We start from the raw sequence: 15017 nt of genomic DNA, 5'->3' as shown, positions 1-15017 counted from the left end.
TGTGGCGCTCGGGCCTAATAATATTCCCATTTTTCAAATATCATAAACTATACATTTTCGGAAAGCGCTCGCGCTTTCCTACCTCATGGTGTGGGTCACTGGTCACTGACGGGTACTTTCGTTAATTTTGAGTGGGCTCCGCCCACTTTGTGTTTTTGGCCCTCTATACAGTAATAATGTTCAATTTTTGCATTACATGCTTATATGCACGGAACATGCAAGATATGGGGAACGCATTCGTGAGCTACTTAGGGCAAATGAGTGCTTTATATGTAAAGTTTATATGTAACTGTAAAGTGCTCGTTTAGTGCGCACTTTTGCACGGGCTTCGCCCGTTTACAACGGTAATGTTCCATTTTTCTACTACTAATTAGTATGCACGGGGCGTACACGAGTGAAGGAGTGCGTTAGTGAGTGTTTGGAAGTGGGCGAGCGCTTCGCGCTCGATTTCTTTCGCAGCCGTGCTTCGCATGGCCTTACGAGATTAATAGGCCTCTCGCCAGCTTGTGACACAAACAGCACAGGATGACAAAACATAAATAAAATTAGACTTTTAACTTTTAAAACACAAAAAACTTTAATAAGGCTTAAGTCCAATGCATAATGTAAATAATCGTTTGACGTGTAAATTAATGGTTATTTGCAGCCCAAAGTTTTTTTTGCCTCAAAATAACTCTGAAAAGTAACCATTAGTTGGATCTTTTGCAAACGGTCTAATAATGAACAAAACCCATATTTTCTTTTCTATTGTACTTAACCTTTACGCAGTTCATTTATAGTCATTTCTTTTTTCTTATGTTTTTTTTATGCGTGGGCACAATACAGACTGGATTATATTAAACTGTATATTTTAAACTGCAGTCCATTGGTACGTATTGTTCTGATCAAAATGTGCCTGATGCTGATTACATTATACAGAAAGCACAAGGTCCATAAGCGACACTATTAACCTTTTTGCTTGCAGTTATTGCTCCACGGGTTAGTTTTTTATTGGACAGTTTTCTTTTCTGTCAGACAAACAAACAATCACCGGGAAAGGTCAGAAATGAGACCAAAAATTTCACCTGGATACGTGAGCTTTTGGTCTATTTATTACCCAAAACTGCTGGTTCAGGAGAAGTATTATATCCAGATGAATTTCTAACACAATTATGGGCTCAATTTTTATAGTGAAATGGGTGTGGCCTTGTGGGCGTGTCCCAGGAGATTTGCCGTGTGACATTCATTTTTCCAGATCTTAAACTCCAATTATATAAGATTGAATGACATTGCCAAAAATCTGACCAGTTGCAATATTATCCCCCTTTTAGCCGTCTGATCTAGTCAATTTGTAACATAAATCTCAACTTATTCATTTTATCCGTTGTAATTTTTTGTGGCTCTCCGAAATTAAGTTTTACAACCCAGAGTACGATTTTCACGAGAGACTTGATATTTTTCAGACCTGCCCTCCACACCAGACATTCCTGGAGAGGCACCAGGGCCCCATTATGAGGCTCCGTCTGATGCCCACGAGGAGCGGGACACGTTTCTGTCGGGGGCTTGAATAAGTACTGCAGAAATATTACACAATAGCCATGCCCCTATTTTAAAGATATATTTAAATAGTGTTGATTTTAATGTTTTTTTTCCCTGGTTAACTCGATTAAAGTGACTCTGAGGAGAGGAGAGAAGGTGATAATTCAAGACAGATGGGTTTAATGCCATACTGTGGAACATTTCAGTAAAAGCAATGCCCTCTCTTATGGAAACAATTAGGTTTTTAGCATTAGAAACATCTGCAGTGAAATAGATACGTTTAAAGTCTATATTAAAGTTCTCCTGTTTTTCTAATTATGACTTGGTTTGGTGGGAGGGCATCCGTGGTAAATATTTATCATAGTTTTACTTCTGTTAATTTCAAGTTTGTGAAGACATTTTGAGAAATAAAAGTTTAAAGTAAGTAGTGCTGAGTTCTAAAACTGAATCCCTCTGTCAAATCAAATCAAATCAAATCAAATCAAATCAAATCAAATCAAATCAAAATCAAATCAATTTATTCTCTGTGACATCATCAATGTGCGACGTGCCATTGGAACAATCATTCAACAAAATAAAGGTGTTATAAGGCATTATTTTTTGTCAAATCACAACTGTTGTGTAATTTATATGGATTTTGGCTCTTGTGTACAGTCTGGTTGCTAGGTAACAGTTGTGGCATTAGCTCAACCTATGTCATATCTGTTCAACCAGGAAGAACGGTTATAAAGTTTGGACAAAGCGCCATGGAGACGAGTAGGTGCAGACCTTGAAAAGTGAGTTCAGTCATAGGTTAAGTGAGCTTCAGTACGTGACGCTCGCACCACTTTGTATTGATCCTGATGTTTCCTGATGAAATGACTCAGATCATTAGTTTAAAAATCCTTTCCATTCATAAACTCAATAACAAACATTTTAGTGTGAAACACCAAACACTTTTTACACAAAACAGACTACACTAACAGCCTGAATAAAAGTGTGAATGATTAAACAAAGTTTGTTTACGACTCGTTTATTGGAATTGCTGTGCATTACTTTTGTCATTATTTATTTACATTTTTCCATTATTTATTTTGTCCAGCCCTCTGGTCCCGTTTGTTTTGATTTGAACACATTTAAACAATTTAAAATAATTAAGAAAACTTCAATAAATCTGTTTGACAGTTTTTTCCGGACTAAGTCGCACCAGCCAAAAAATGCATAATAGAGAAGAAAAAAACATAAGTTGCACTGGAGTATGAAATGCAGTTACAAGCGTGAAAATAACAAATAATATCACATAGAAGTCGCTCCAGAGTGTAAGTATATAAGTATAAGTCATACCTATGAAAAAAGGTGCAACTTATAGTCCGGAAAATACAGTAAACACTATGAATAAATGCTGATATTCTGAAAAAATAAGGGAATAATGAGGGTTTATCTAAATTCTTATTTGGCCAAAAAAAAAAAAAAAAAAGTTATCCACAAAATAAAAATGTAAAATGTTTTTACTTAGAATTACACACACATTAACGAGATCCTGTTGTTTCTGATCATTCCAAACAGTAAATAAAGCAACACAGGAGGTCAAAAAACCAGACTTTATTTCAAATTTGCTGCATCGGGGGCACTAAAAACGAACAGCAAAGACACACCAGCCCCTTCAGTTCAATTCACTTTGATAGAAAATATTCTCATTTAAAAGTCATGAATAAAATGAAAAAGCAGAGAGGGTTGAAGGACACAGTGGACAACAGGATTTGAAACGCAGGTGGAGCCAAACAAGAAAAGGAACACTTATTCGATTATTATAAGAGCACAGTTTGGTGCAACTTTACCACGCCTTTTTCAAATAATTACAACTTTTGGAATAAATACAACCAACTCGCCTCCACAAAACAAAAAAAACAGACTGTTGTGACTTTAGAGGATTATTGTGCAAGAAGAAAAAGGTGGCGACACATTCACACAAACGTACAATCGATCCTTCAAACACGCAGCGACGACGACAGGCTACTCCACATTCACAAGTGACAGAACTACGGTGGCCCAGAGGTCAGGCAGGTCACGGCGACATGACGTGGCACTGCAGAAAAGAACCGACAAAACCAGAGAATGTTTGTGATTTCCCCCCAATGTTTAGAATTTCAGCTGATTGTTTGTATTTCATTCTTCACATTTGACTATGTTTTAGTGAATGATTTGTAAAAAGAGTCGATAATTTGATAAATTGTCTATGCATTCCCTGCTTTGGAGTTTGTTATTGCTTTCCTAAATTTTAAGAAACTTCATCAAGAAGACTTTTTGTTCTTCCTAAAGCACGTTAGAACAATTTCAGATTTGTATCGCCATTTCGCTCCCTGACGACCGCTTGCGTCTCGTCCCTCGGGTCCACCGTAACAAACAGTGCAAATCTTTCGGACAGCTGCGGAGAACTAAAAACAAAGCACAGAAGACGACACGCAACAGTGACAGAGAAGTTGCGACGGTTTCGTAATTATTACTTCAATATTTTTCTTATCTTTTTTTTTTTTTTCTTTAACGATGGAATGGAGCTCCAGAAAGGGTTAAAACTAACTTTGGACGCTGCAAATGTCGGCTAAAAAATTAAAACAATAGCAAAAGTTAAATTTGGTTGTTATTTTTAAACTTTCAAACACTTTTTAAAAACGAGAACTACGTAAAAACGCTCCGAAGCACCATTTTAGCACGCGAAACTGAACAGACAAGGCCAAAAAGTAAATTCTGGCTGTTCTAAAAGGCAGCGAACTCGACTGGGTGGCACTAAGTAATGCAACTTCATTGTTAATCCAGTCAAACCAAGTACTAACAATGCATTTTTAACTACAGGCGCTTAACAATGATTGACCCGTCCTTTCGTTTGACAGGTCGGATTGTTCTGGTCCACTGCGCCGGTGTAAAAACGCTCGCTATGCTTTCTATGCGAATGAGGGAGCAGACGAGGGGAAATGACAGCCAGTGACAGGCCTAATCGTTCCCCACAAGGCTTTGGAACAAACCCATATTATTAGACTTTTTCTTTTTTTTTTCTTTTACAGTATCTTAAGAGTCTTTTGGGTTTGTTGAGCGCTCCAACAATATGTCCCTGTCCCGATCGCAGGATATGGAACATTATGAAGTGTCTGTTAACTGGATTGGAGGAGTTGTTTTGACAGTTCAAGCTCCTCGTGTGGTGTGATGTCGCCGTTTCACCACTCGGCGTCCCCGATGGCTTTGGAGAAAACGTAGTCCCTCCCGTTGAGGTTCATGATCCCGTCCTTCAGGTGGAATTTCCATTTGTTCTTACTTCTGTGAATCTGGAGAGGGGAAATGAGGAGTGGGTGTTAACGGGACAAAGGGACACACTTTGACAGACTGGACACACGAGACGTAAAAACAGCTGCGATGGAGATCAAATGCACTGCAACTAGGGCTGCGTTATTATAATAGAAATTCAACAAATATTGGTCTCTGTATCTATATATATATATTAGGCATCAATAATGAGTGAAATATATGCATTTTTGTAATGAGTCGTTAGAATTTATTTTATTTTTTAAATGGGCAAAAATTGACTTTTTTTTGTCCATAAACACAATTTAAAAACAAGAAAACTACAACATCAACATTAGAAAAAAATAAAAAAAAATCGTATCTATATAATAAATGCAAATGGGGCAGAGTTTGGATGAATCTGGTTTGAGTAACATATTATTTTGCCCTACATTCTTATAGCCAAAACTAAGATGTGACTTTTAAGCAAGCAGCTATTGTTTCAAACCTAATTTACCACCATGGCATTTTGTATCAGGGCTGAATGAGCTTCACTTGTTTCATTTGCTCCCTACAGAGGGCGCTGCTCTCTGGCGGCCAGTCGGGAGTCATAGAACCGTTGTTACATTCCTATGTTTCATTTTAAATGTCATTTTGAGCCAAAGTGAAATCACAGCCTGAATAATGTATAACCCTTAAAGCAGGTGTAATACATCCATTTTCAGACAGCAGTATATTGGGTTGAAGGTGCAGACACAAATGGGGGTCAAAGGTCACATCTTACCTTGTCGTACTGGCACACTACTACATTCTCTGTATCAAAGAGCTCCTGGTCCTCTTCATCGCTCACGTCATCCTCACTGTTCAGAGGCTCCTAAAAGAAGACGACCAACAAGGTCAGAAATCACATCAGTCTCATTCAAACTCACAATCTTGTGCTTCACTCAAGTCTTGAAAAGTCTCTCTTCAGGTCTTAAAAGCCCACTCTTGTTCATTTAGTAGTTCAGACTGCATCACGGTGTCGTTTACTGGCTCAAGCTGCGGTTTACAGAGCTGCTTTATTTGATTCTATTGTTCGAAGGTCCAGCAGTAAAATTAAAAAGCCTATTGCAATGTAACAACACAGGCAACATTATTTATGGTGAAACGATAAAGAATCAGCAGCAAATAAGTAATAACTGGCATCTATGAGATCCTGACTATCATTAAAAGCAATAGTAAATAAGAGGAGGACAGAGGATACATTAACCAAGAAGTCATAGACAGATTTTTTTTTTAGCTGTGACGGAAAATTCTGGAAGCGGTCAGTCACTTTGATGGATTGAAAAACAAACGATTGCCTTTACTTTTACATACTATTCAAATAAACGTCAAAAAAGGCACCACATTTCAGCTTTCTCTGACGCAGAAATGCAAAGCGCTCACACTTCCGGTTGAGTGAGAACAAAAAAATATGATTTAAATTAGATCTGATTTGTGTAATGTCTAACCCTAATGTTCATGTCACCAAGAAGTCAACTGAAAATGACTTTTTAGTTTGTGTAGAACTTAATTTCTCTGGAGGTCAGCCGCCCTATGTTGACTAACAAAATCAAAAGGAGGAAGACGTCAGATGGCGGCGCACAGGCAAGCGTCCAGAATAAGGTTAGACTAGCGAGAGTAATTTTAATTTTGCCTTTAAAAAGCACTAAACACCATGCGTGCATCACCAGTTGCTGTAAAAAATAGGGAGTGTCTACAGAGCCGCGGCCGAAACTGCCATGTTATTTTGTGCCGCGGCTCCTGAAACTGCTGCGCTATTTGACCGCGCCGGGTTAAGGTTAGGGTCAGGGTTAGTTTAGCCATGAAGCTATATGCGGCTCCTGAAACTGCTGGGCCATTTGACCGCGCCGCGGCTCTGCAGCATCGGCCGTAAAAATATGACTGATAAAAATGTCTCCTCCTTGAACAAACACCTTAACGTGGTGAAGGGGTTTGAACACCTGAATGATCCCAGGAGCCCCTGGTAGGGTCTCCCAAGGCAAATTAGATGATAGGTCAGACCAAGAGCGGTTCAGAAGCCCCTTATGACCAGAGAAAAATCAAGGCCAGTTACGTCGCCTGGATTGGCGTTACCAGGACCCCATCCAGGAGCCAGGCCTGGGGTGGGTCCTCGACGGCGAGCGTCTGGTGGCCTTTCCCCCACGGGGCCCGGCCGGGCATAGCCCGAACAAGTGACGTGGAGCCTTCAAGTATCTCAGGGTCTTGTTCACACGTGAGGGAAGGGTGGAACGTGAGATTGACAGGCAGATCGGACTGTTGTGGTGAAGAAGGAGCGGAGTTTTACAAAGCTCTCTATTTACCGGTCGGTCTACGTTCCTACCCTCACCTATGGTCATGAGCTTTGGGTAATGACCGAAAGGACAAGATCGCGGATACAAGTGGTCAAAATGAGTTTCCTCCACAGGGTGGCTGGGCGCTCCCTTGAGAGATAGGGTGAGGAGCTCAGTCACACGGGGGGAGCTCGGAGTAGAGCTGCTGCTCCTCCAAGTGGAGAGGAGCCAGCTGAAGTGGCTCAGGCATCTGTTCCAAATGCCTCCTGGGCGCCTCCCTGGGGAGGTGTTTCGGGCATGTCCCACCGGGAAGAGGCCCCGTGGAAGACCCAGGACACGATGGAGGGACTATGTCTCCCGGCTGGCCTGGGAACGCCTCGGGATCCCCCCGGAGAAGTTGGAGGAAGCCTCTGGGGAGAGGAAGTCTGAGTCCCTGCTTAGACTGCTGCCCCCGCGACCCGGCCCCGGATAAAGTGGAAAGAAAATGGATGGATAAAAATTGCAACTTTTTATGGGAATATCAGAAGAGATATTCTCTGACCGTTTTGAGCTAAAGTGAACTGAGAATGGGTCGAAAGCTTTGGGTAGATCAATGATTAGAGAAACTCTTACCTCCTCCACCTGTCCGTCCTCTGCACCGTCCTTGTCCTTCTCCTCCTCTTCGTCTTCGTCATACTCTTCCTCTTCATCCTCGTCTTCTTCTGAGGAAGTGTCCCCTGCCCCGTCCACCTGGAGCATCATGGGGGGCTGCTGCGTCTGGGGCTGAGAGGGGACCACCTGTGGAGCCGCTGCCCCCTGGACCTGCTGCACCTGCTGCACTTGCTGGACCTGCTGCACTTGCTGCACCTGCTGCACCTGCTGGACCTGAGCTGCAGTGGACTGCCCAGGCTGAGGGGCCATGGTTGCGGCCTGCATCACCTGAAACAAAAACAATGGTGCACTTTCTTGTTCCCGCCTCAAAGACTCTGGGGCAGATCCTCAGGCGCAGTGGGCCATGCATTGGGACCCATCTCTAGATCTTGTAGCCCAGGGGGAAACAAGAAGGCTCGCTGTGACTGGGGAGTCAAACCTGCAACCTTTTAGAGCGCTAGCTGTATATTGGGTCCATTGACGTGAAACAGAACTGAAAAAAGTTCTAAATCACCACTTTTATGACGTGAAACAGCCTTTCAGGAGCTCCCCAAAATAGAGACCAGTCACTTTAAAAAAGCAGAATTGGCCTCTGTGGACACAGCTGCCCTGGGACAGATTGACAGAAGCATGGCTGCCAAACTGTTTACGGCCCCTTTCACCACAGCCACTCGCACACTGTATTTCTACAGAGACCAAGTGTGCTCCAGAGGGTTTATGGGTGATTTACCTCACAAACGCCTCGACCGTGGTGTGTTCAGATAAATATAAGGATGAGACTTTTGCCTGATATAAATGATCAAGATTTGAAGATTCTTTTTGACTACAAAATGAATGAGTATGCGAAAGTGCTTTAGTGAGTTTAATGATATAGATGAGAGGGAAACTGTCCAGTATATAAGTATATGTCAATTTTGAGATGTAGATTGTCAAATCTGGAGCGATTACTGGACATTATGGGACTTGCCCCCTTCCGAGCGTAAGAAATAATCACATTCTCAGATAAAGTTGTAAAGAAAACTAGTAAAGTGCTGACCTGTGCGTTTCCTTGGACTTTGTTTCCTGGAGCTAAAACAATCTGCTGCGGCTGGATGATGACTCCCGTCTGCTGGGGCAGGCCTCCCTGGATCGGGGCCAGGACCTACAGCAAAACACATTATGACCTTTTAGATAATACAATTAGTTATTCTGTCCAGCTAGACCAAGACCGAGGATTTAATTACCTAGTCTGAGCCACATCCTAATGATATTCAAAGTACAAACAAGATTTATAATGATTGTACAAAATGGCTTTTGAGTGACGATATGAAATTGAAATAATGCAATAAAAATGTGGATGAAACGGCGAGCAGAGTGGTTGTTTTCACGGAGAGCGAGAAGCATTGCATCGGCTGAAAGCAGATCGACACAGACCAAGCAGAATTTGTTGGTTTTGGGCTTCTTTTTATGGAACCGTTTTGTGCCTGCCTCGCGACACGGGAGAGGGACTACCGGCTCGGCCTTTGCGAGGATCGTCTTTTATTTTAGTTCTCGATCAAACCAAAGAACGATATCTTCGCTGCGTACAGTGAGGGGAGTTTGTGTCAGACTCCTCCGCTAACTTTAAACCATTTTCGCCGTCAATGTTTTGGCCTTTTCCCCTAACGATTTATCACGTCGATCAGCGTTTGTTTTTCTTGATCCACGCCAGGCGTCGATACACACTCAAATCCACTCATAAATTATCGCTTATATTTAGATACTGGATAGACTGACGTTATGTGTTCCAAATGTCCCAAAAATGACATGTTTAATTATTTGTTTGATACCATCCAGGGTTATTGGTTTATTATGTTGTGCCAAATCGAAATATTGTATTTAAAGAGATCCATCCTCGCTGTGTGAGGGAGAGGTTTCGCAGGTCTTTCCTTCCTGCTGCTGTCAGACTTTATAAGAAACACTGATAGCCCTGAACACGTGCAATACTTGACTGACTTAATCATGTGCAATACCGTCATATTCATGTGCAATTACTGTCGTACTCACAAGCAATTAAGGGCATATTCATGTGCATATAACTGATTTAAATAAGAGTGTTTACTTACCATTAGTATTAGTATTATTTAGTCTTATGCTAGTTATTTTTACTTTACTTTATTATTTAATTACATTTTGATCTTTTTATTTTATTTTTTCCCCCCTCCATTCCCTATTAAAGGTGGTATGGACGATTTTTCGGTGATTTGAGAACGCAGGTGGAAGTGCGCATGCGCACTCCCCCGTGCGGACTGATACAACACACACGTGCGTTTGTTTATTAGCGCAACGGAGCGCAACGCATCGCTCGTCTCCCGTAGATTTGTCCACTTCTGCGTCAGCTCGAACTGTCTTTCTCCGTCTTCATTTTGCCCCGTACACTGAGGGAACTATATTATGATAGATCCATGCGCTTAGGCACACGGAAACGTGGGGACGAACCGCACGCGGCTGCAGGTGAGCGATAGGTGCGTTTTATGATTGATACGTGGCAGGACAAATGATTTATCCACGCCACGAGGAAATATGATAAAAAATTTGCTGAAAAAAATTGTCCATACCACCTTTAAGATATGAGAGGAGTTTTGTTAAGAGTTTTTTGTTTTGTTTATAAGAGTTCTTCTATTAAGAGTTTTTTTCAAAGTGAATAAGTTCTGTCCTTCCCCCCTGCATCTACTGCGTTGTAACACCAAAATGTCCCCATGTGTGGACAATAAAGGATTATCTTATCTTATCTTAGATTGAATAGTCTTTGTATCGTTAAATCACATCGTTAAAACTCTTAATCTTTAGCATTGTGAAACTGATCAGCAGAGAAGTTACTATTCCAGTAAAGTATGACGTTAAGGTGAATGTCCAGATGTTTCTGTTGACCTGTTGGATGACCGGTGCCTGGACTCCTCCGGGCTGCATCTGCTGCTGTAAGAGGATGGGCTGCTGCGGCTGCTGGATGATGTACTGAGCTCCGTTGGCCGCGCGCACCACTTGAAGGATCTGACCTGAAGTGCAGTTCAAAAACACACTTATAGCTCGGTCCAATCAGGGTTCAGACCGTTTTCTTGCCATGAACGCCTTGCCTTGGCTGGTGATGAGCTGTTGGTACGGGGTGACGCCTGTGGGCAAGGCCAGAGTCGCTGCGGTGGCTGCTGCGCTCTAGTGGGGAGAAGTGAGAACTGCATCAGGCATAAATCTGACTCACAATGTTCAGAGCATTGTATTCCTAGCGGTTTATTAGAGTCAACACCAAAGGGGCTGTCAAGAATGTCACCATTTAAAAAAGGCAATTAAAAGACATTGTCAAATGTGTTTATAACTCAACTCAAGACATCTCCAGAGAACTATAATATAAAAGATATTTATTATCTTCTCACACCCATTTGCTCAAGGTCTGAACGCTTTGTAATTATCTAAAGTATTGAACTTCTGCTTCAGCCATAGATGTTTTAGAACGAGAAGGAAGAACAAAGCCAATATGAACGTTCAACCTGTAAATGTAAATCAAGTTTCCTTGTATGAGTGTGTGTGAGAAAACTGAATTTCAATTTCTGTTTTTTGCTGAGATGCAAAATTTGTATATTTTTGTCCAATTTTAAACTCAAAATAATAACACAGGCAGACATCAACTAAATATAAAAAGAAACAAAATCACAGCAAGTTTAAATTTAAATATAAGTCCCACTGGGTCCAAAATCTGTCAAATTTGTCCATGAATTTCAATTCAAACAGTGTCTCACACGTTTTAGACTTACCATCCCAGTCGCACTCATGTGTTGAAGAATCTTTGAATCTTGAACAATGACTTGCTGCTGAGCTGCGATGTGAAAACACAATGCACACGATACAATAAAGTGAAGTAACAGTTTATAAATGTATAATTACAAGACCATTAATCCCATTAAGTAATATTAATTTCAATATAACACATTATTGGAAAAACTACACACACTTCATTCTCCCAATTTACCTAACTTTGAAGTATAAACGTCATGTATGCTTTATTTACAATGTTAATGATGGTACAAGTAAAAGTAGCAGTCCTGCTTTCTTAAACTGTGGGGGGGGGGGAAACGTAAACATGAATTGGGAGACCCCTACATACCAGTCAAGGGGCAAATAAACAATTTTGAGAAGCCATTTATTAGATAAGATGTTCTTTGTTGCCTCGTTTGATGGCGTTCATTTCCAAACCTTTGTCCGTGCGTGGGGTTTTGGCGGCTGCACTGACCTTGCTGCTGATGCGTGGGCAGGATGACGGGCTGGCTCTGTGCTGTGGTCACTTGTGGACTGGGGTGGATGTGCTGAAGCTGCTGCTGCTGATGAGCCTGAAGAGCCGCCTGCTCCTCCGTGTGGAAACCCTCCACCGCCTTCGACTGCTGCAGCTTGTTCTCCCACAACTGACCAGAACAGGGCAGAGATATTCATCATTTTAACCCCATTATGCGCATTTAACTGAACACTTATTCACCGTTTATGTCTAATAGTGTAAGCAATGTCTTCAATTAGACATTCTGCGAGTCATTTTGGAAAAGTTGGATCGATTTTTAATCAAGAAAGTTCGGCTTATTTATTTTTATGTTGCACAGAAATAGCATAATTTGAAGTAGTAGCTATGCAGAGAAGAAAGTAATCACAAGTATCAACTCACGATTAGTCCAGCCATTATTCTTTTGATTCATCGTTTAGAACACAAAATGCCTGTGAATATCAGATTTTTACTCAATTTGATCCAGATGAAGACGACGCTGCTTGAGGATGTCCTGATGGAATATGTTACTTAAAACGCTTAATGTACACCATTTTCCAAAATCCTTCAACCTTTGTGCAACATGTACATGCCGATTATCTTTTAAAAACTAGAAAAGATTGATGAAACATTTTCTAAAACAATAGAATCCTTATTGTGAATAAAGTGTCCTGCTGTGTCCAGTTCCACTTTAATGGTGACATCTGTAAAGTCCACAATCTATAAAGGCCATAACTATTATTATGAGGTTTTTAAATCATTGGCTCGAGCCTTCCATGGAACATGAAATGCGACGAGACATTGTTCTTGCCATGGTTTCTTATTATAGTTTTTCATGGTAAAAATTTGCCACAACTCGGGCATTTTTGACCCCTGAACATTGATGAATGTCACACATGGGGTCATAGGTCACACATGGGGGCATAGACGCGATCGACTTGAACCGAACTCCAAGAAAATGGAGGTTGCGAGAATGCCCGTCGCAACTAGTTCAAAAAAGAAAAAACATGAAACGCTTAATCTTTGGCCTAGGCACATGAGACTTGGGACAGTGATAGAGCTACCTTTGACCTCTGACCTTTGAGGAGTAAAACGCACCTGGCAGCATCGCTCTATGATAAACAGGAAGTCAGCCATGTCGAATCAAAGTGGCACCGCCACGCTTGACTTTTTTTTCAAAATAGTACTTGTCCTAGGTTTTTTGTCCGATCGAGCTCAAAACACCACCTTTTGCATCTAAAGACATTGAAATTTAATAAATATTAAAAAGAATGTTGATATTCTTTACGGTCTTTGCGTAACACGCCCTCAAAAAAGGCTTAATTTTCAGTGTTTTCAAGGACAAGTCACGCCTAATGGAACTGATCTACAGAGCTCATATTTCACTCACTAATGTGTTTTTATGATCTGATTGGAAATAAATACCCATGTAACAAATTTACTCTATAGCGCCCCCTACCCATTGTGTGAAAAACTCAACATTGTCTGATTTGTTTGAAACTCATGGTTTATATTCTCCTCGAGACGCCATGAAAAAAGTGCATTGCATATATAGTGTATTTTCACAATTGGCCAGCAGAGGCGCAATGAATGCCTTCACTTCCTCTTCCGCTTTTATTTTGATGGGATATTTCCTCTCGTGCCGCTTTAGAATTATTATTCTTTAGGCTATATTCTTTAGACTTTTTTTTTTTTTACTTTATTCTTTCTGCCACAACTCGAGAGGGAGAGATAGAGAGAGGGAGGGAGATTGTAGGATTTTTTACGTGTTTCCACTCTGTAGCCCGGGTCATTTTGTAGTCTCACTCCATTTTTGTAGTTCCTCCTCTTTATTTTCCTGCCTCTGGACAGGCGGGAAGGTGGTCGCGCGGGAGGCGAGAGCCATCATCGCTTTAATTATTATTTGTTTTGTATTTATTAGAATTAGGTTTGATATTATTATGAATTTATATTATAATTACTACTATAATTATTGTGGCAGGTTATCGTCTTTTCTCAATCAGTAGACACCATTGAATGTCTATTATGATTTGATTTTTTGTCCCGTGTCGATTTGGATGTAATTCCTGCTTTGTACGAGTCATAAAACGTGGTATGTTTTGGAGTCTGTTTATTGTCCAGACAACGATTATTCAATTACTACATTAGTTGACCATTATCTCAATAACTGATTACCGTATTTTCCGGACTATAAGTCGCACCAGCCAAAAAATGCATAATAGAAAAGAAAAAAACATATACAAGTTGCACTGGAGTATGAAATGCGGTTGCAAGTGTGAAAATAACAAATAATATCACATAAGTCGCTCCGGAATATAAGTATATAAGTATAAGTCGCACCCCGGCCACAACTATGAAAAAAGGTGCAACTTATAGTCCGGAAAATTCGGTAGTTGCGTTGAACTTTCTGCATCCTTATCTGATTTTTTTGTAAATGGTACACATCTGTATTTGAAAAAGCTAAACTTAATAGTTTGTGTTCATGTATAAAAAGAAAAACTACAAAGAGCTGAATATTAAATTGTATCTCATATTATGGTTAATGGACTCTATAACCGTTTTGAGCTCCAAAAGCACTTGCTCGTCGACGCCCTCGTCCAGAAACAGCTCTCGAACTTCATTGATGACATCCTCAATCACCGACTTGTACAACTTCGGCTGCAGGAAACAAACAAAGCACATTTGAAGGTTGAGGTGCACTTTATTGTGAAGAAACTAGTTTTGCACACATCATATCTTTCGATGTCGCGGTCGGCTTTCATTCAAACTAAATTATTATTGAACACAACGTCAAATGCATCTATATTTTAGTGACCGGCTTGAACGTGGCAGTTTAAAACATGACGTATTGAAATTCAAGTCCAACAATTGTTATGAGCGACAACTATCAATTTATTTATTAGTCGACTACTCTGCTATTATTTTTCCATTTCCAATTTCCCCGACTCGTCAAACAGTTACTTCTATTGTACATTTATGCATTTTTAAACCCAAACAAGAGCTGAAATATAGTGACTGACGCCTTCGAGATCAAGAATAGACCCATT

The 15017-nt window shown here is 40.7% G+C and overlaps 1 protein-coding gene across 2 annotated transcripts in view; it reads right to left on the bottom strand.

Moving 5' to 3' along the window:
• Positions 1 to 4698: 4698 nt before the first annotated feature.
• Positions 4699 to 15017, bottom strand: part of gtf2a1 (general transcription factor IIA, 1) — a 103056-nt gene continuing 92737 nt past the window's right edge. Inside the window, exons 3-12 of one of the 2 annotated variants that reach the window (XM_072444736.1) lie at positions 14527 to 14628; positions 11953 to 12121; positions 11477 to 11538; positions 10805 to 10880; positions 10602 to 10726; positions 8749 to 8853; positions 7938 to 8000; positions 7695 to 7892; positions 5555 to 5644; positions 4699 to 4814 (exon numbers count right to left, since the gene is read on the bottom strand). In XM_072444736.1, coding sequence (XP_072300837.1) covers positions 4707 to 4814; positions 5555 to 5644; positions 7695 to 7892; positions 7938 to 8000; positions 8749 to 8853; positions 10602 to 10726; positions 10805 to 10880; positions 11477 to 11538; positions 11953 to 12121; positions 14527 to 14628 — 1098 coding nt within the window. In that variant the 3' untranslated portion in view covers positions 4699 to 4706. Of the gene's footprint in view, positions 4815 to 5554; positions 5645 to 7694; positions 8001 to 8748; positions 8854 to 10601; positions 10727 to 10804; positions 10881 to 11476; positions 11539 to 11952; positions 12122 to 14526; positions 14629 to 15017 lie in introns of both variants that reach the window. The other variant, XM_072444728.1, reaches the window with a different exon arrangement.

This window comes from Eucyclogobius newberryi, unplaced genomic scaffold (assembly GCF_026437365.1).
Source record: "Eucyclogobius newberryi isolate DKJ021-1_F unplaced genomic scaffold, fEucNew1.0.hap1 SCAF_1, whole genome shotgun sequence".
Classification (NCBI taxonomy): domain Eukaryota; kingdom Metazoa; phylum Chordata; class Actinopteri; order Gobiiformes; family Gobiidae; genus Eucyclogobius; species Eucyclogobius newberryi.
The sequence above is the reverse complement of the archived record's forward strand: the minus strand, read 5'-3'. Positions and strand labels throughout refer to the sequence as shown.